Source organism: Schistocerca cancellata, chromosome 5 (genome assembly GCF_023864275.1).
Source record: "Schistocerca cancellata isolate TAMUIC-IGC-003103 chromosome 5, iqSchCanc2.1, whole genome shotgun sequence".
Lineage (NCBI taxonomy): Eukaryota > Metazoa > Arthropoda > Insecta > Orthoptera > Acrididae > Schistocerca > Schistocerca cancellata.
Genome location: NC_064630.1, coordinates 39,735,807 through 39,758,733, shown reverse-complemented (window position 1 = coordinate 39,758,733; position 22,927 = coordinate 39,735,807). Strand labels below are relative to the sequence as shown.

General features: G+C 36.3%; 1 protein-coding gene across 1 annotated transcript in view; it reads right to left on the bottom strand.

Moving 5' to 3' along the window:
- LOC126188355 (titin) overlaps window positions 1-22,927 on the bottom strand; it is a 516,411-nt gene that overhangs the window by 356,649 nt on the left and 136,835 nt on the right. The window contains exons 43-49 of the mRNA XM_049929953.1: window positions 17,039-17,254; window positions 14,288-14,464; window positions 9,651-9,923; window positions 4,896-5,039; window positions 4,647-4,792; window positions 2,801-2,921; window positions 1,576-1,763 (exon numbers count right to left, since the gene is read on the bottom strand). Of these exons, the coding sequence (XP_049785910.1) occupies window positions 1,576-1,763; window positions 2,801-2,921; window positions 4,647-4,792; window positions 4,896-5,039; window positions 9,651-9,923; window positions 14,288-14,464; window positions 17,039-17,254 (1,265 nt within the window). The remainder of the gene's footprint in view (window positions 1-1,575; window positions 1,764-2,800; window positions 2,922-4,646; window positions 4,793-4,895; window positions 5,040-9,650; window positions 9,924-14,287; window positions 14,465-17,038; window positions 17,255-22,927) is intronic.

Sequence of the window (22,927 nt, the reverse complement as noted above, 5' to 3'; positions counted from 1 at the left end):
AATTCTGTCAGTAACAGATAAGAACATAGAAGATTGACTGAACAGAAAGGAAAGTGTTTCAAAAAGTGGTTATAAGTAGAACATAAATAAAAGTAAAATGAGGTTAAGAAACTGTAGTAAAATTATGTCATTTGGTGCTGGGATACAGAACAGAAAATATGTTTCTGAAACTAGCAGAGAGATGCCAAGAAAGAAAGACTGTGTACGAGCTAGTAAAAATGGTAATAAATCTCCACTGCAAAAAAGGTTACTCCACTGGGAACTTGCTATTTGTGGAGAACATTAACTGACAACAGCAGAAATAAATAAGTCATGAAAATAGGCAATAACAAGAAAAGATATCCAGAGAAAGAGAACTACTATAAAGCGAAATATAAATTTATGTATTCAGAAGTCTACTCTGAAGGCATTTGTTTGTATGGTAGCCTTATTTGGAGGTGAAAAGTGGGTGATAAACAATGCAAACAAGAAGAGCACAGAAGCTTTAGAAAAACTGTGCTGTGGAAAATGTCGAACATCAGACTGACAGGTCCAGTACCTAATAAAAAGCAGCAGACTCAAACTGGGGAGGAAAGGGATTGATGGCAGCACTTGACTAAAACAAGGGACCTGTTCATAAGAGAGAGAGGGGGGGGGAGGGGGGGGGGGTGAAAACTGTAAACAGAGACCAAGGGTTGGATACAGCTAGGTGGTTCAAATGTATGTCAGGTGCAGTAATTAGGAAGATATGCAAAAACAAGCACGAGATGGAACAGCATGGAGAGCTCCATTAAAGCAGTCTTCTTTTGATTGGTGACTATAATGATAACAACAAAACACATTCAAATCATGACATACAAACCAGTTAAATAGATAAATTCAATTTATTTCAGTAACAGTATTAAAATTTGGAACCAATACAGTTTAGACATCTTAAATGGTAGGGCAACTAAAAGAAACACACTGAATGCAGTTACAATTTTCCTACAATGGACATGGGGGCACTATGGAGGTAGTGTGTAGCAAGTTGAAAATTTGGGCTGGCCATGAAGCATGCTCATATAGCTGAAGAAATTAAGGTGACCACTTGCGTAAAGTGCGAAATCGGGATTCGAGTCCCAGTCTGGCACAAATTTTCACTTGTTGCCACGGAATTATTTCAGTGACCTCATGCGGCTGATGTTCACATTTCTCTTTCCTCATAGTTGCAATTTTCTTGAATGGACAATACATTTAGCTGTAAATTGTTTTGGCAAAAGCCCATATGCTATTGGCGGCATACATTTCTTGCGCAAATTACAGTTACACGACCTTGTCTGAAAACTGTTGTCAGTTTGAAATTAGTTATGACTACACAAAGAGTTAATTCAATGACCTTGTAACTGGATTTAGTGATTTCCTAGAGTGTTATAAATCTAGACAAATGGAATGTTCTCTAGACATCAAACAAAAAATAATATGTGTTGACTACTTCAAGTTACTGTAATGGTAATACAAGTTTAATGTCATTATCACAAAAAGATTATGACTGTATCTCTTTGTTAGGGATAGCCATCATTTGATGCAATATATTACCAAGAGTCACTTTTCACTTACCTGAATGTGTGTTGTAAAGTGTGGTTTCTGACCCTTTGACTTGTCAACACATTCCAGTTCAACACTGATTTCGGCACGGCCCCATTTGTTTGTTGCTCTACAAGTATAAGTGCCGGAATCTTCAATTTTAGTTCCTAATATCTCTAGGACAACCATCCCAAATGCATGTACAGTTCTAATGCGGTGACCTGCAAGTAATAAATGTTTATTTTATTTTGTATTTCATTTACTTTCACATCTTTTTATTTGAAATTTAATATGAATAGTTAACTATTGGAAGAGTTTTCATAAATGACATCTTACAAACATGGAATAAATAGTGATGAATTCAGAACATAAGTTTCATTGCAGAGAAACAGACTTGGTGGGGTGGGGGTGTGGGCATTCTGGTGTAGTATTTATTGTGAATAAGAAAATAAACACCATATTGAAGCAATCACAGAGGGAATATCAAGACTAGTTTTAAAAATAAACAAAATGTAGTCCATAAAAATCATGAGCTCAGAGAAAAACCAAGAAATGATAATAAATTCATCTGCAAAACAACAATGAAAAACTTACTGCAAAAAGTAGGATGAAACCTAAAGAATGATATTTCAGTGGTAAATTGTCAAGTATGATAACAGAAATGACAGAGGTCACTTAAAGAAATTTCCAAATTAGCCTTAACAAACATTGGGACCTAACTATAACTTACATTACTGCACATGGAGCAAGCAGAAAATATACTCATTAACTCTGTACATGACATGATTATAGTAACATATGAATAATGCTTTACAAATGCTTACACTACTTGCTTGTCTTCACACTTGCCTTTGTATTTTCCATCTTTAAAGCATTTTTCATTAAAAAATCACTTAAACAGTAAAGTAAAATGTCATGGTCCCATTACTACAGTGTCACATTAATGGGATAATTTATGTATGTAATGATTGGTCACATGTCAAATACAAGCAACATGGAAATAAAACACATAATACCAAAGCTGAGAAGAGCTCCGAAAGTCTATCAGTTTTTTAAAACAGTCAACTTCTAAATATATATAAATCTCACAACATTGCATGAATACACCTCTTATTAAAAATGTTAATTTGATTTGCATATAAATGGTATCTCCAATGCAACAAACAGACAAAAATGAAAAGCAATCAACTGCAAAAAACTGTGAATTTATAGAAAATTATAGTTAGGTTTACATACAGAGGTACTCAGAAACACTTACTTGCTTTGATTACCTCTCCATTATAGAACCATTCTACTGTCATGGTCTGGTCACCAACTGGGGTAAGGGAAGCCTCAAAGTGTGCAATCTCTCCCTCACTAAGGTTCTTGAGATCCTGAAACTACAGAGGAAGAAAAATAAGAACATTAGTTATGATTGATTTAAGACAATTATATACTTGAAGTATTCATTTCAAACCATTATTTCACTAACACGATTTCAACCATAAGGTACCTGGCTACAAATTTATTCACATACATTAATGAATTTACCTACAAAATTATATCATTGTACGACACATAGATCAGGTGAAGTGATGCCACAAACATTGGAATGCATGAAAACTTGCTTTTGCTTAAAATGGGGTACATATTACCCAGGCTATACGCAACCAGTGTTTCAGAACAGGAGCACTTAGCAACTTCCAACAAACTTTATGCATAATTTCAAACATTTTCTAAACTTCTTGTTGCTTACATGCTCAAAGTCAAATATTTAACATGTTAACTCATTTATTCAGCTATCAAATGTTTGAGGCTGATTCCTTAAAGAATCTGGGACTTTTAATGACTTCTGTGTAGTAAGTGCCAGCACCATGTTTCATCCTCTCCCTTCTCTTGCATTGTCAGCAACAGCACTAAAATGACATGTACTCATCATAGATATATGTAAGACACAACACTTAACACTTTGCAAAGGTAAGGCATGGTTAAAGAAAAAAAACCGTTCCAACTATGCATATTTACCAACCCCTTTGGTCTTCCAGCAGACCATTCTATACAACTCTAACTTTTTGGTACTTTAGTGCCAAATTAAAGTACACAATGAAATAAATTTTGAATTCAATAAAAAATTGGGATTATGAAAACTCTTGACACTGGACACATGCCACACTAGGGAATGAAATTATTTGGTTATGCAAATTTAAATGTTAACTTTGTGTTTCATAAGTTTTCTGCTTCTAAGGAACTCAAGAAATGGTCACATTTGCAGATAAGACAAAGCATCGATAACTGAATCAAAATAATCAGATAATTTGTAGAAGCAGTGGCTAGTCACCTATGGTTTGCATTTAACTTTCCTTTGAATTTGCAGAAATATCAGCTTCCTTGTTTAATACCTCACAGCAACTTGTTGAAGACTTATGCACCAGACAACAAGCCTCACTCTGAACACTCAAGAAGCTATGGCTATGGTACTAAAAATTATTTTGTCTCTGTGATATGGTGTTGTAAATCACAGCACAATTGTTTGTCACTTAAAAAACACATGCGCAACCCAGCCTATACTACTGTTCAAATGTGTGCAACCCATACCACATTGGATGTATGGGGGATATTGAATGTTGTTTCATCATTTCTGCTACACCATGGGGGATAATGAATGTTGTTTCATCATTTCTGCTACACCATGGGGGATAATGAATGTTTTTTCATCATTTCTGCTACACCTATCTCTGGGAATTCTGTCTTCATATTTTGTAAGTACAAGTCCATCAACTACCTGTATTTTGGTTTTTATTTCTGATATGTATTTTGATAAACAGCATTCTTTCACAGAATACACATCTTTCATTTTCTTTTTGTGTCTCTAAAATGTATGTAAATTGTCAGAAAAATGCTGAAACTTATAATTGAGTACAAAAGTTTCATTTGCCATAAACAGTAACCACAACGGGTTTATAATATGACACGTACAGCTGTTCAAATTACATAATATGGTTATTAGAGGCAGTGATATTTGTCAACAAATTCACTGCATGTTCCATCAATTTAAAGGGTGTGTAGCTCTGTTAATGATACAATTTCTCTTTCAAACATTTGAAAGACTTTTTTTGTAAATGTACCTGTGAGGTGAAGACAGGCGGATGGCCTTCCTCGGGTTCTGGAGGAGCTCCTTCTTGCCTCCTCAGTGATTCTTCCAAATCCTGGATTTTTTCCAGACCTTCAGCTCCTTTTGGGTGCTGTGTACGTTCAATTAGACTCTCCTTCCCTACAAAGATGCATCATTCAAATCCGCAATGTCACGAGAAGTCAAAGATCGACAGGTAAATATGTGTTACAAACAGTTGTCTTGTTGTGAATTTCATATTTACCTTTGCAGTATATTGTTGTGGAGGTAAATGCTTCTCCTTTTAAATTGGTTGCTTTACAAGTGTATATTCCTTGATCCCTTTCATAAACATCAGTCAAATCAAGTGTGACAAAGCCAAAGTCACATGTTGTCTTGAAACGTGTTGCTGCAATGAAAATCAAAGTCAAAGTTACATCCCCATCATTATACCTAGTTTAGCTATGTTAAATTGATGATATGATTTAAATTTATACTTAAAGTGACTGCTAATTAAAGTTTCTCATCAAACAGAAAAGTCACTGTTTTTCTGGTTAGACTAGACAAGTGTTATTTAGCTATAAACACATTAAATATTTACATCTCCAACTTTTGTAGTCCTGTCTTCCTCAGTTGTGTGTAATATTACGGTATATTGATAATTTTTACTTATGGACCATCTGACAGCAACTGAATAAAACAATTTTAGTGCCATATGCGTGTCACCTTTAATTTCTGCAAGGCATCATCAGTGGCCTGGAATATGTACATATGTTAGCTATTTAATTTACATTTTTGTCACTGTGCCTATAGGTTATAAACAGTTCTGGTGGTTGGTATTTCCTATTAAGTAGTAATGTTTTGAACTGTACTTACAGTTTGTGTGGACAATTTCTTACATATTACGCTCCTGTTGCATGTTTGGTGTTCTTCTTCTTCTTATGAATGCCAGTTTGCAGTTTTTTCCCCACATTCCACACCAAAACATTAAATTGTAACAAGCATTCAGTTCATAGTGCTGTGGAATGTGGGAAAAAAATCCACAAACTGGCATTCATAAGAAGAAGAACAACAACACCAAAAATGCAACAGGAGCGTAATATGTAAGAAATTGTCCACGCAACCTGTAAGTACAGTTCAAAACATTACTACTTAATAGGAAATACCAACCACCAGAACTGTTTATAACCTATAGGCACAATGACAAAAATGTAAATTAAATAGCTAACATATGTACATATTCCAGGCCACTGATAATGCCTTGCAGAAAATAAAGGCGAAACGCGTATGGCACTAAAATTGTGTTTATTCAGTTGCTGTCAGACGGTCCATAAGTAAAAATTATCAATATACCATCACATTAAATATTTATTACTATAATGAAAACCCCAGGTGAAAGCAATAAACAAAATTGAAGAAATACAACCATTCAACTGCAGATGATTATAAAACTCATCTGGACACAAGGCAAGAACAGCCTCCACTCTTTCCTCCACAACCTCATCTACTCCTAAATTCACTTCACCTGATTCTGCTCAACTTCATGATTTACCTTTGTGGAGGTTTGATCTCCACCCCTCATATAACTGCACAAAAATCTCATTTCATATCAAACACACCATCCACTAGCTGTACCACCACACTGATAGCAGCAGTCCATTCCAAATCACAATGTTTCTTCCTACAGCTTCAACACTGATGGGCACCACAAATGCAGTGAGAAATGAGGTATCCAAACTGTGTATGATGAAACCTCACCAGAGCTTTCACAAGCAGACAATATCCCACTGAGAAAGTTCAGAAACAGATTTCCCATGCCAGTTCTCCCTGACACCAATAAACCCATAACCATTGTAATCCAACCACTGGCTAGTATTCCTCCTCTCTCCCAGGCCATAGAAAATGCTTTTACATCCTTCGCCAAGAGTTTACTAGCTCTTGCACACCCTGAGATTGTGGATATTCTGTCCAAAATCATGCCCTCACACCCTGAATCATACCCCTTTATCCAGAGTCAATGTGCTACTCAGTGACTCACTCAACCTACAAAATATCCCAGTTGGTGGAAGAGGCATTTTCTTCCTCTCACATCCTTCATCTTGAATAACCTCTCATAAACATTAGTGATTGAATGGCCACATGTGTGTACACATGAGAAGCCAGGTAATGGGGCAAGGCACAGAAGCAATGGACAGTGTACACGTACAACGCAATTTAAGCCAATAGCATTATTTTATAGTACGTGTCTGTAGCGTACACTAGAAGGTGCAGATTAAAAGTGAGATTCTTACTAGTATACATATGGTGACACATATTTTGCCACTGCAGAATTCATTATGGGTGACATAAAGCAACCACAGAAAATACTGCATTAATCAAAGATAATGATAATGATATGTGTACATAAATTTTTCAACAGTGAGTTGGAAGTAGAATAATTTCTCTCATCAGCACTGAACATCCCAGCACTGCCAGCTGCCACAGGACAGAACACCTGAGTGTGTGGTGGGAGGCAGAGACAGAGGGCACACTGGCAACGCTACAAAGTATTGTGATCTCTCAGGCATTCCCCATGTGAATGATTAATGGTGTACTTCTGGGTCTCTATGCATAAAATGGAAACAATAATTCACAGTCATGGTGTGTTCCTGCCAAGTTATGCATAAAATGGAAACAATAATTCAGCAGAACACTCGAAAGCACAACTTCAGTGCAAAGTTCTGCCTTTCTCTCTCTCTGAGCAGAATAAATAACACAGCTGCCTTTGAATGTGCACATCACTGTTTAAAAGAAGAGTAGCTCAAAAGCTGGTTAGTTCTTTTGTGCCTATGTGTCACACATCAAATAAGCTGCAAGTTAGTGTTTGCTTCAACTTGTATCTGTTTATTTTATAACTCTAACTATGGCCCTATAATGATACTCATCTATATACAGTTAACAAGGGAGACTTATTTAACTATGAATAATATTATCTACAGTTATACTAGAGATCTTCATTCTCATAATTCACATAACTTCTCTAAGGAGGCTAAGAAAAGATTCTCTTCATATTTTTTAAATTTCACATAATTTTCAGTGTTGTACCCTACATCTGTAGAAAAAATATTAGAACAGTAATATTATATAATGCAGTTCTCACTCTAAACTCTAGGTGAGCATGTTGTGTTTGTTTGGATTTTTTTAAATCTTGACTTGTAGTTGTGAGCATTAGAGCAATTCAAAAATTGACTTCAATTATTATACATAAATGTAATGTTGTGGGACGTGCATGTGATAATTTCAATGTCTTTCTTCACCTTATACTTTACAGTTCATATTTGATGAACAGAAATTTTATATCCTCCTGTCACTGCTGCACTAATAGCTTCCCTCACACTCAGACTTTGTATACCCATTTATGCTATTTATAATTCTTCATTCAACTTCCTCTGTATTAAATGTTCTTGAATTCATCCTCACCATTGTCAGTACATTCCTGTATCTGACCGGTGACATAATTTTTATGACTTTCCTGACATGTTTTCCATGGTCTCCTTAAGGTAACTCAGGTAAATACTGGATTCATTCCTTCAACAACATAATGATCAAGTCATTATCTAGTTGTTTTCCAACTAAGATATCTATTCTCCTCTTTTGCAGTCCAAATATTCATGGTTAAATCATCCTGTTTTCCTTACTTTATTGTAGTTAACTGAAGAAATGAGAAAAGGAATCAATGCAGCTGATGTGAAAATAAAGAGTTTACAGCATAAAAACAAAACAGAACAAAACTTCCTGGCACATTAAAACTGTGAACTTGACAAGGACTCAAACCTAGGAATTTTACTTTTCAAGGGAAAGTGCTTTAAGACTGAGCTATTCAGTCATCACTCATGACCTGCCAACACAGCTTTACTGCCACCAGTACCTCTCTCCTATGTACCAAACTTCTCAGAAGTACTCCCGCATGCCTTACAGGACTAGCATTCTTGGAAGAAAGGCTGATGTGGAGAATTGGCTTAGTGATAACCTAGAAGATTGCTCACAGAATAAATTTTCACTCTGCAGCAGTGTGTGTGCTGATCTAAGACTCTCTGCAGATTAAAACTGTGCAGTAGACTGTGACCTGGACCCAGACCTTTCCTGCAAGCAAGTGCTCTATGACTGAGCTATGCAAGCACGACTGACGACCTGCCCTCACAGCCTTGCAAAAAAAAAAAAGGGGGCTTGTAAAGCAGACACCAAAATGCAATCTTCAAAGGACTAAGCAGTCACCTATTATAGAACTACAATTTGTATCATTCACTAACTGCAGATGTAAAGAAATTAGGTCAAAAGGAACAAAAAATATGACAGATGTTCCATTCATTTTGAGAGTGAAGAGAAAATGGTACACTGTGATGGCATTCTGCCAAAGAGAAGAATACACTCAAGGCCTAGGGCCAAAATGGATGTAACTCGTACAAAGTATTTTTTGTAAATCAACTGTATCCACTGAGAAACATTCCTTTTTTTCTTTCTCCATTCTTCCTTTGTCTAATTTCATATTGTTTTATATTACTCAAACTAGTATTATAATTTTATCTATTTCTTTATACATACTTGTGAGCATATTACATGTGGCATTTTATTATTTTTATTTGTATATATGTTTTTACGTTACAGTAATTTGTAAATGTCACTCCACCAACTCTGATCGGCATTAACTTTTTTTGCTCAGCAGTTTCATTAAAGCATCCAATATTCAGCCTTTGCTGCAACCAAATCAGGACTACTGGTTTCTATTAGTTCCATGCACCTACTTCCCCCTACACCCCTCTCTTTCTTGATCATGTCTTTCAAAGTACCTTATGTACCAAAAATGTTCTGGATAAATGCAAGCTCCTAATATTTCCGACACATCAGTAGTAACACATATACATTGTTTTCCTTGTGACCTAAAAAACTTAGGAACATCTGACACTAATTAAACATTCATTATATATCAGCATTGTATTACACAGAAGTACACAAACATAATCTGTTGGTACCAAGGTATTACCATGTTCAAGAGGCTTTCCTTTGAAGAACCATTCAACTTTGAGATTTGGATCTTCCTTGGGCTCAACTTGGCACTCAACATGCAAAGCTTCATTTTCATTCAGTGTTACTTGTTCTTGAAGTGGCACCACAAATACTGGCTTTGGATAATCTTTTTCAGGAGCTAGAGGCTGCCTCTGATATTTTGATAAGTATGCTCCTTCTGCCTCACGCACAGCCTCAAGGCCTGCTTCACCCTGTGGATGTTGTGTCTGCAAGAAGATGTCTTGCTTGCCTGAAAGAAGAGAAAAAAGGGCAATTAAAACAATCACACAATGTAGAATAATTTATTTAATTTTTGCCAAAAACATTCTCTAAGAGAATTTTATAACATTAGTAACATGTAAACAGCAGTCAAAATGGGCTTAACAAAAGTTAAAAACCTTCTGAATAATGGGTCAAAGAGGTGTCATGTCAACAAAACCTGTTGTGAGGCTACAGAAATTGAGTAGTTCAATTCAGAATATTTTCTTAAGGGCAGAACTGCAAAGTTTTCTGAATCCTCATCATCGCATATAAATGAGTAACTGTGTAATTTATTAATATTACACTAAAGCACATATTTTAAATGGTGCACAGGTCCACATTTTTATGTAGGATATGTTATGTTAAGTGTATAAATTTTTTGGCGTCATATTGTTATTTGTCTGAGGTAATCTTGGGGTGGCATGGGAAAGTCGGAATTCAATAGCAGACACTTGTACGCCATGAAGTTTTTGATGTCGCATTGATGTTGAAGTGGCCCTCAAAGAAAATGAGGTCAAGAATAATCACACAAGTATGTATTTATAAATTGTATCAATCAAATGAGAAGTCATTACATTGTTTTAGTTCTACTCAAGAATCCACAATGAATGTATGCTTGTAAATTTTCATGCAATAAATGTAAACTGTTATACAGTTCAGTGGAATTCATTGTAAGAATAATTTTTCATGATTCTGCCACCCAGAACCTTCTCAATGTATTGATTTTCTTAAGTTCTTTTAATGGTATTTTTCTCTTATTTGATTATATAAAATAAAAATGACGAAGTCAAAATAATTAAATAAAGCCTAAATACAAACACACAGGTTAAAATACTTATACTGTTGACTGTCAAAGGACGAACTCTACATTGAGAACATTTATAAGAGATGCTCCTGTCTCAACACAGAATAAGATAATGAATTTTGTATTCTATACAAACTAACAGAGAAATCATAGTTCACATGAAGTGATAAGAAAGAAAAAAATTAAATTAAATTTAGAAGAAGTAATGAATTAAAACATAAAGAGGAAACTTTTGTGAAGAGCAACCAGAGATAAAAAGAGACATAGAAAAATTACGAAAAAGGAATAATGCCTTACTATCAAGGAAATGATTCATATCAGATCATTTCAACCTGAACCACACCCTGGGTAATAACATTTATAATTTTAGCAAGCAGAAACTCAGGAGATATGCCTCCACAGTATAATGGAGCACACTATGTTTCTGGACCCAGATGACCCCAATCTCCTTTGCCTGCTAATCTGTTTTCTCTCTCTTTCTTCATACAAAATTGTTTACTAACATTTTTCCACTACTTTCTCCTCTCTTGCATCCATAACCTCTTGAAGCACTGCAGTCATTATATTGGTGTTCTGTTCTACCTTCTCATTCTGTCAAAAGATGTATTGTTCACTTTAAAATTATATCTGAACCTTTCTTTATTTTTCCCCCCTCTTCTAACAACAGACATTGGTTTTCTCAAGGCACCTTTTGTTTCATCAAAATATTTTCAGGCAGGAATCCATTTCCCCATAGCAATTTGTCTTGTATGCGAAAATAAGTTTGATTTTAATAGTTTTCATGGCTGTAAATGCGTTTTACCAACTATTCTGTAAGTTGTATGGTCTTGTCGCCTCAGGACACTTTGTTACTGGCTTCTGCCACTATTCTGTGTCATGCTTCACAGTACTGACATTGGAATTAACATCAACAGACTTTAATAGCAACGGTGTGTCACGTTTCAAACCACACACTCCATCCATTATGGTCGACTGATGTAGAAGTATCTTCAACTGTACCAAAGGGAAGTCTGTTAGCAGATAATACTAATAGTGGTCTCAGACTTTTCACAGATGATGCAGTTATGTATAATGAAGTACTATTTGTAAAACACTGCACAAATATTCATCTTGCTAAAATCTCACATTGGTGCAAAGACTGGCAACTTGCATTAAATGTTCTTAAATGTACAATTTTGTAGTACACAAGGCAAAAAAATGTAATATCCTATGACTACAATATCAGTGAGTCACAGTACGTGGGTGTAACACTTTGCAGGGATATGAAATACAATGTGCACACAGGTTGAGTCATAGGTAAAGCAGACAGCAGGATGTGACTCACTGGTAGAATAATTGGGAGAGCAATCGGTCTAAAAAGGAAATTGCATACAAAAGACTAATGCAAACCACCCTATAATACTGTTCAACTGTGTGGGAACCACGCCAAACAAGACTAACATGGGATATGGACTGCACACAGAGAAGGGCAGCACAAATTGTCACAGGTTTGTTTGACACATGGGAGAGTGTCACACATACGCTGAAGAAACTGAGCTGGCGGACACTTGAAGACTGGCACAAACTATATAGTAAAAGACAACTTAGAAATTTTCTAGAACCAACTTCAAGTGAGAAATCTAGGAATATATTACAACCCCCCTACATATTGCTCCCATTGAGATTGTGAATTATAGCCTGCATACAGGCATTTAAGTAATCACTCATCCCACGCTCTGAATGCGAAAAGGTTCTAATAACTGGTACAATGGAAAGTATTCTCTTCGTGCATTTCAAAGTGATTTGCAGAGATGGATGTAGATGTAGATCACTAACTTGAAGCATGAAACAGTGAGAAAGTGAGCAAAGTACTACTTTGCACTAAAAGTATTTAAAAAAAGGCCCAAAGTTGGAATAGTTAGAGCTCATCTACAAAACACGTGTGTTCAAATACAGATCTAGATTTTAATTTTTATAGAATTAAAAAGAACAAAACACCTTGGCTTTTGTGTGAATGATGAATTCACAACTACACAGCAAACTCTCAAATGTGTGTCACACTCCATCGTATTCACAGTGCTAAGGGAAACAGACTTGAATAACAGCAACAAATTCCAGTATTTGTAACCCACTGAACTACAGTGCAGATCTGAATTTCATATCTATTCAATGAGTAATCCTGATAACAAAATTACGTTCACCAATAAGAAATATAATAACGTTATGACAACGCCCATCCGGCATTGGCCACACTTTTACACACTCATCAATTCCCTTGAAAAGTGACAGTTACTGCTCAGTCTCCACACAGTTAAGCAAACTGACACCGCAGAAGTCACTGAAGGTTAGTACATGTACAGTATTCCACTACTTTCTTCTCCAATATCATGACATCCTTATTGTGGGCGAACATGCTACAGCACAGCGTGTCCAGGTTGGGCTCACGCTGTCTTGTTTATCTGCCATGGCAAAACACCAACAAACGGCCCACAGCTTATCATTCCACAAAAGTGTTGAATTCCAAGCGTCTCAGTTTCACCATCAGTCCACTACCACAGAGTGCCAAAATTATTAAATGCACAATTTGGACCATATGGACCCCATCACTCTGCCGTTCTGTCCTTGTTGCTTGGTGCTGTTTAATCCTACACTCCCCATCGCCAGAGGGCCACTCGCAGCCAACTTGGCAGTCCAGTATCTCTGGCGACGCCAATATCGACCTTAACACTCACGGCCGGAACACAATCGTGCCGAAAATTGGCACAAAGGTTTAGGCTGAATTATTTGTTTAAATGATGAAATTAACATTTATAGCTATGCAAACAATACTTTTGACAAAACTGTTAATTACTTTGGAATTAATTAAGGGCTGGCTTTACTAACATGTTTATGAATAGAGCCAAATAGATCCTTTAAGAATACCAGTGTTTCATCTTCCAAACGTTTATAATTAGTACAGAATTTGTATTTGTTTACATGTCAACAATAGAATTTAAGTTATGAAACAACTACTGATTTCACTCTATAACAAAAGATACTAACTAGGAATAGTTGAAATAAATTAGAAAATCAGTTACATACATAAAACTAAGCACAAAATTAGATCTGGTGTTATATTCTTTAGAACTGAGGGCCATCCTTTCTCTTTTATGGAAATACAGATTACATTCATGTATGTCAATGGTAATTAGTTAAAAATGAATAAACGAATTTAAGGAGGCAGATGGCAAAACAAGAGGGGAAGTAAAATTATCCCAGCTCGCTTTGTCACATACTGAGCTAGGTTGGAGGCACCTTTGAGCCACATTTCCAACTTATATGCCACTATGGGAGACAATTACTGGGTTTCAAAAAACTGGTCCTTAAATTTTGTGAAGCAGTGTAAATATGATTCACACAGTGTTGTAAAAGGAGACAAAAAGAACAGTGTCATAGATCCCTCATCACTACATGTAGAACCGTACTTGAGCAGTAAGAAATTAATCCATTCCAAATTGAAAGAGACATAGTTTCAAAGTAAAGTGACTTCTATAATAATAAATTAATATCTAGAATTAAATTTTAGTTACTTGTGCATTTCAGAGTTCCTGATGTTGCAGCCTGTCCCTTGCTATTTGTGGCTTTACAGCTGTACACTCCAGAATCCTCTGCGTAAGCATGAATTATATCCAGAGCCACATAGCCAAAATCATAAGTGGATTTGTAGCGAGCACCAGTGGGCAATGGCTTGCCATTTATGAACCATTCTGTAAAAGAAAAAGAGTGTATGCATTACAGAACCATTTTATCAATGCAGATCTCTCTCTCTCATAACACCATGCTCCACCCTCACCCCCTCCTGCCTCTTTCACACACACACATACACACACACACACACACACACACACACACACACACATATATATGACAGAACATTTATGAAAAAAAAGGCTTTTAAATAAAATCATGGAGAATGCAAGATCAACATACGAAATACCTATTTCTTACCTGCTTAGTCTCTTAAGAAGGAATTTAATTTATCAAAAGATTGAGATTCTGACTAAAATCTTGCAATAGCATCAGTAAGATATCCAGATATATTCAGTGTGATCATTAATATTCCATTCTTGATTCATACATAAAGTTTATTACTCTGCTCTAAGCTACGCTTCTTATTCCCTGAACCCACCAGACATGTTCTGTTCACTTATCTCTTTGATGTTTCTTCTGTGCTGATGGATACCTTTTTTTTATTCATTTCTCCTTCTTATGTTTTTTCATACTCTCCTACTCTACTCATACTTATTCTGTGTGTCATAAAATTCCCTTTGACTTGAACGTAACAAACTGTGTTGATGTGAGGTAAAAGTAAAGTGTGTATAATACCTCTTATCTCATTTCTACTTTGCCCCTATTTGTCTTTAATCCAAACAAATAGGAACTCAACTTGTGTAAGGAGGAAGGGAAATAAAACTGAAGGAATATATGCCTGAGAGAGAGAGAGAGAGAGAGAGAGAGAGAGAGAGAGAGAGAGAGATATTATTAAGTCAAAGATTGTAGAATAATAAGCACTGTTACAGATGTATTTCAGATAAAATGGAATGGTTTCACAGAAAATGGAATGGAACTATAGATTGAAAAGCAAGGATAGATTACAAAAAGAAGAAGATAAAAATGTGGCTCTCTGCAAGAATAATGTTAATAAAGTATATTAAAATAGAGAAAAAATGGAAACCAGAAATGCAGAAAACATGTAACGAAAAGATAGAATGTGATAAAGGTTGGAGCTCACTCATCCTTCTTCTCTTTTTTTATTCTATAATTTTTTTATATCTATACTTTTTCCTCTCTTACTCTTTTGTTTAATTTATATTTCCATTTATTACAATTTGTTAGCATCATTATTTCCAATGATGCTTTCTCTTCTTCAACTGGCCCATTTCTTCCTCTCACTCTGCCTCTCCCTTCTATTAAATCTTAATGCTTGCTAACATATTTTTGATGCCCGACTCCCCAACCCCCACCCCACTTCAAATCATTTCTTAATCTGACCCACCCCACAGCCCAACTTCTCTCCATTCAATCATCTTTCCTCTCTGAAGAAAAAAGTTGTGCTTCCAACATCTAGGTATACTGTTTCCTAGTTTTACATTTTCACTGGCAGTAATGGCAGTTGTGCTACCGCAAAGTAAGAACTGGCCAGCCCATCTATATCATTTTACATTTAACAATTTTTTTCCAATAGAATTTTTCTTCAATGCAAACATTTTAGGTTAGGCTTTACCATGACTGTTACTGACATTAAATGAAACACAAGTTTACTGTTACCAGTCACTGATTGTTTATCTCCATGACGCATTTCAAAGATTTAAACCTCGATCATCAGGTGGATTTACATTTGTTAGTATGACATGTGCATGTGTGTTGAGTTACAAATTTTTGGAGGAACTTGTGGCACTGTTTAGTGGAGAAACAAAACACTATTTCAGAACATAATCTTGTTACAATGTATATTCTTTGTACTTTGTGATAATGTTCTCTTCTGCTGTATGATCGTTGCACCTAATAGTTTCCAGATGCCATATTTGTTTATAAATTATGATGGTATACATGTGACGTGTTATGACAGTGAAAGGAATCTGTGACCACTGGAGGTACACTATTTGACTTATTTTATTTTTACCATTAGATATACATTTAGTTTTTTCTCAAAAGAAATCAAAATCCTTGTTCTGAAACAGTGTTTTGTTTCTCCACTAGACAGTGCCACAAGTTCCTCCAAAAAATCATAACACAACACACACACACACACAAATGCTGTACTAACAAATGTAAATCCACCTGATGATGGACGTTTAAACCTTTGAAACACATCATGGAGACAAATAAACAGTGACTTGTAACAGCAAACTTGTTGTTTCATTTAAATAATTTTTTCTTTTTATGCCCTTAACTTTGTGTTTACTAAATTTTTAAATTTAAAATTGATGTTTTTCCAGGGATGGAAGTTTTGCCAAACATTATTTATAAAAACTTCATCAGTGCTACTATACTAATGGTCCAAAATAAATGTTATTTTCTTTATACTTAGTGTGATGGAAGTACTGTGTGCTTCACTCACTATGCATGATACTTAGTAAGTGACAACAATTTCAAAACAATATATTTTTTTAGAGTTTATCAACAAACATTGATACAATTAATTAACTTGGTGGCATTTGGCCTCTTGCATTTCTTCAGATTACCAAATATATAAGGTAATCACAGAAGTTGCTTTTTTAATGGAATGACAGAAGAAAACAGCCATGTGCAACATACAAGACATGGACATCAGTACTCACCGATATTGAGTGTTGGATCTTTTGAAGGTTCCACATGGCATTCAAAGTGAACACTCTCGCCTTCAGTACAGACAACGTTATTCAAGTGGGTAATAAACACTGGTGATTCATAGGTAGGCTCAGGAGCTTCAGGACGACCAGCCTTTGGTTCTTCAAGAGCTTCAATCTTTGGTAAGGCCTCAGGACGAAGTGATCCAGCTAATAGCCAGTGTCGATCTATGGAATGGTAAGAAAGCATAATGCAATACCAAAAATTATACTGGTCTTTAATTTTTCTGTAATTATGTGATTCAGTTTTGCCGTAGCACGATAAGAGGGAATGTAAAGACAACTTTGGAAAGTCAAATAAAGTGAGACTTTAGCAAAACAGTTAGTATCTAATTAACTGAGAAATTAATACTTGTGATAACTATTAACATTACTATTTCTACTCGTAACAATAATAGGACAAATTTTCAGAATACAGTGAATTCTTCAAATCTGGTAGCAGTTATCGACTTATTCACAAGTGTGGTAATGAACTGCAGAAGCCTGACTGTTATTGCAACCACAATCTTTGGAGACATTCTAGACTTGTTCATGTCAAATTGTCTAACTCTCAATAGTAGATTAGTTTATATACACTTTTTGTTACATAAATCCATAGCAAAGAGATCCTCAAGGATGTAAAACATGTCATAAAAGGAAAATACACAATACATATTTACAGACAAAGAAATGCTGATGTTCCTTCTTCAGATCCTGAGCAAAATAGTCCTCATGGATTTGGAATAAGTAAACATATATTAAACATATTTTCATTTCAGAGATGATAATAACACACTTTTCACAAACCATGTAAGTATCACTATCAAGAAGACACAGTTTATTCAATGCGACAAGAAAGAAAAAAGGGGTGGCAGCAGAAAAGAGTGTATATGAATTGTATGGGTATGGAAATAGTAAGATTGGGGTCTACCACATTTTTGAAACTTCAATTTAATAGAAATATCAACTGGACAGTTTAAATCCTTGATCTATGTTAAAGACGGGGTTTAGCAAAATTTGCAACTCGAACTTCAGCTTTCATTTGTGGTAAGGATTGAATCAGAAGTGCTTATTTGGGCTATTTTCACCACCTTATAATAAATGGAATCATTTCTGGGAAAATCACAGAGAAATAAAGTTTTTATCAAAGCAAAGAGCATTATCAGATTCATTAGTTGATTCCATCCCAGATGGTCTTTTAAGAACTTACTGAAACAAATAGGGATCCTCATGACCTCATTTTTTATTGTTGTCCAACCTGTATTATTGTATAAGTCCATTTTCTTGTACACAAATAATAATAAAATTTTGTGAACCAAGGAAATAAGCATTTTGTTTCATTAATACAATATACAACATTTTGCCAAGAACCTAACGTTGAATCAGTTAAAGTGGTAACACAACTGAGCTATGCATGACCTTACTTTAAAAAAATAGCGAATGACTCTTCCTACTCTTTGCCAGAATTTTTTGACAGTATTTGATATTTTTGAATTGGCGTAAATTTTAATTATTGTCACATGTTCATAATATCATAATATCTGAAAAGTTGAAGAATCACAGAACTTACGAAAAAGTTATATACAGATTAGGTTGTAAGCCTTATGACTGATGGGGTATGATCTTACTGTAATTATTTGACTACATGACAGTGATGCACTAGGACTATGAATCAACTGCAAACGACCCAAAAGAAAATCTGTAATCTGAGGTTGATAAGACTTTCTGACTGTTCTGACAATTAAAAAAGTGACTTTCTGAAACTTGGTTTGCTTTCTTAAGGCTTTGTTATAACAATCCAATGCTGAATACAGTGAGGAAAATGGTAACTCAGACTCCATACTGCTCTCAAATGGGAAAAAGACATATTAAATTACATTCACGTGTGTGGGTGTCTGTGTTGCTGTATATGCGAGCGTGTGTACTTAAATGAGAAGAAAAGCATTAGCTCGATAGCTTGTGAAGTTTCTGAGTTATTGTATGTTTCTATGCAACATAAATCAATCAACTACATTTAAGTGGCTTCAGTTTCCTCATTTTTGTTTATTGTTTCAATTCTGCAATTTCTTTTTGTGTAATAGAACATACTTCAACAGTATTTGAAAGTACAGCTGAATATACAGTTGCTTCAAAGACTTACAGTTATATTTTTTGAACATTTCTTTGCACAACACAAAGTTAATACATAAATATGTTTTTTCTTTCAAAAATAAAATATGTCACAGATATGCAATAAAACAAACTGTCACAGAGGTTTTCAGTGTCTGTTGATTCAGACACATAAGTTTCTGTCACTTTACTGCAAAGAGATTTCATTTTGTAAACTGCATTATCCTTTTTTCTTAAAAGTCCAAAATAATGCTGCTAAAAAAGATTATGACTGTTATATTCATCATTTTATTAAGCATATCTTTCATTGTTTTTAGGAAGTATAAGAATGATAGCCTCCAACTCTTCCAAAACATCCAGTTTCTTTCCCATGCTTTCAGCATGTAAAATGTTTAGCCTATCATTTATTTAATTTTCCGAAGTTATACAAATGGTCCACTGTTACTGATTTTCCTAAATGGTTCAAAAGAAATATGTCCACATTCTCTTTGACACATGCCTGATAACACCTACCTCTCTGGCAAGTTAATTTGCAGTAAGAGCTAAAACAACTGCTCTCTGCAACATTGCTCTAAAGACAGCAAGTCTATTTATAATGTGGCATTGAGATGTGTTGTGCATAATGATATCAGCATCTATCTTCTATGTTTATGAAATACACAATGTTGCATAAAGATAGCTGTAAAACTTTACAGTAACTGAACTTCCATGTGGACATTCAAATAACTTCACAGGAAGTTTTGAATTGATGTGATATAAATGTAGTAATTTCAAAATATCTTTGTAACAAACACTGAAATAACCAAAGTATACTAGGACTGTAAGTGCCATCTGAAGATGAACCCACAATGTATGACTTATGCTAGGCATAAATAAAACATGTTTTATGACTGAAGTTGATTTCATTTATAACTGAATCACGGGACACAGTTACAATCGTAGTCATGTATCTCATGGATAAGATGAAAAAACTACACAGAGACACATGCAAACGAAGAATGAAATACATTATCATGATCCAATAGTGAGCTGACTTGTAAGCTTCGGAACAAAGCTTTCTTCAGAAAAGAGAAACACACACATGTTCACACCAGCAAGCACACCTCACAAATACGTGATCACTACCAGCAGCCAGGCTGAGGGACAGCAGAGTAAGATTGGGGGAAGAGGAATTGGCATTGCCTGGCATAGTATGCAGGGACTGGAGGTGGCAGGCCAGGGCTGACAGGCTCAGCACTGGGAGGCTGTGGGGGACGGAGAGGAGGGGGAAAATGAGGAATGGAAAGGAGAGGAGCAGGAAAAGGGAAAAGACTGGCTGCTTCGCAGAGAGCAGTGAATAGTGAGGGTGATGGGAGGTGAATTGTGAGGAGGTGATAGCACAGAGGGGCCAGAAATAGCTGGGTGGAGGGTGTGGGATAGTAGGTTACAGTAGGCTGAAGCCAGAATGATCTTAGGAATGGTGAATAATGTTGCAAGGATAACTCCCGTCTGAGCAGTTCAGAAAAGTTGATGGTGGGGGGGAGGTTCCAGATGTCCCGCATTGTGGAGCAGCCACTGAAATCAAGTACTTTATGTTCGGCTGAATGTTATGCCACAGGTTGGTCCAATTTGCTCTTAGCTGCAGTTTGGCAGTGGCCATTCATTCTGGTGGACCGCTGGCTGGTCATACCAATATAAAAACCAGAACAATGATTGCAGCAGAGCTGGTATATGACATGGCTGCTGTCACAGGTGGCATATCTCTGATGCAGTAGGATACATCTGTGACAGGATTGGAATATGGTGTCCCATGTGGGCAGATTGGGCAGGCCTTACACCTGGGTCTTCCGCAGGGACGTTATTCCTGTGGCAAGGGATTGGGGTTGGGTGTGGCATAGGGATGGACTAGGATGTTTTGAAGTTTGGGTGGAAAACAGAACACTACTTTTGGAGGGGTGAGATGAATGGCCATTGCCAAACTGTGGCCAAGAGCAAAGTGGGTCACCCTGTGGCACGACATACAGCTGAACAAAACATACTGGATTTCAATAGCGGCTTCACAACATGGACCCTCTAGATCCTCCCCTCCACTACCAGCTTTTCTGAACTGGGTGCAGATGAAAGTCATCCTTGCAACACATTCTCCGCTCCTGAAATCATACCAGCCTCAACTTACAGTAACTGACTGTCCCCTACCCTTCACACAACTGTTCCTGCCTCCTCTGTTCTGTCACCTCTTCACAGCTGACCTCCCCTCATCCTCACTGTACACTGCCCTCTGCAAGTGCATCCAGTCTTTTCCCTTCCTTCTGCTCCTCTCCCTTCCACTGCCCATTTTTCTCCTTCTCTCCCTTCCACACAGCCTCCTGACTCTATGCCTGTCAGCTATATCCTGCCACATCTAGTCCCTGCATGCTCCGCCAGACAGCACCGATTCCAGTTCCCCCACTCGTATCCTGCTATCCCTCCCCCTTCCCCATCTGCTCTAGGTTGTTGCTCCTATTCAGCACATTTCTGTTGTAGTCTGGCCAGACTGGCCAGAAGTAGTGATCACGTGTGAGCGAGTTGTGCCTGCTGGTGTGAATGTGTGTGTGTTTCTCTTTCCTGAGGAAGGCTTTGGCCGAAAGCTTATATGTAACAGTCTTTTCATCATGCTTGTCTGCAACTCCATGTGTCCTCTTTATGGTGAATAGCAATCTATTTTTTTCATATTATCATTGATATTCCAGGATGTATGTGTCCCCTCCCTCATTTCACCACACATCAGTTATCAACTTGGAAGTCAGACAGTAAATAGTTTAATCTGTAGTATACCACACAATCGCTTTTTCACCATCTTTTGTCGATGTGCATAGGTCTTTATAAGGGGAGCTGCTGCTTTGCTTGGGCTCAGTCATTCCTTTCTTCTCCTCATGTTAGCATAAATACATCATTTCTTGTCACTAGTAATGATGCAGGATAGGAATGGTCAGTATTGTTCATGAGCCAGTTGATGACGAGCATGCACAGATGACATGTGGCCATATGGTGATTTTTGCGATTTTGTCTTAGAGCAAGTTGTACCATACACCCAATTTTTCAACCTTCCCCTTTAGCTGTTCATGTCGCACAATGGTGGAATGATCACAGTTCAGTGAATTTGCCAGGTCTCGAGTACACTGACGTGGGTCATTGTGAGTTAACGTGTTTCAATGAATTTCATCAAACCCCAAAGGTCTTCCTGAATGTGGAGAGTCACTAATGGATTCAGACACAAGAATATGCAGAAATGTTCTGATTTCTCCACTTGGCACACCATTAACAGCTCCACTCACTATTGCCAAATGATAAAATGACAATATAAACTTATGTACCATCTTAATACATCAATACCGGTACTGAAGATATTCTGAGGGCACATTTTAACTCTTCTATCATATAAAACATTTTTATTATTAGCCTTTTCTGTCTGATGTTGTTTATACATGTGTTATGTTGATTGATAGACTGTCATAGTTTCTGACTGTGTTGGTCTTCTTTTCTATGTGTTGGACAGCTTAGAATGAAATTAGTACATTAGTTGATATTTTTAGCTTCTTGAAATGTGGTCTAAAAGATTCATTATTTCTGACCCCATTGATGCATCTGATTACCTTCTCTTGCCAAATGAGAAGTTGTTTTGCTCCAGAAGAGTACCCCATAACAAAATGGCCTATGTCAAGTGGGTGTCGAAAAATTAATTATCAAATAGTGTCAAGTATATAACAAATGTTACAAAAATATCTCTGAAAATAC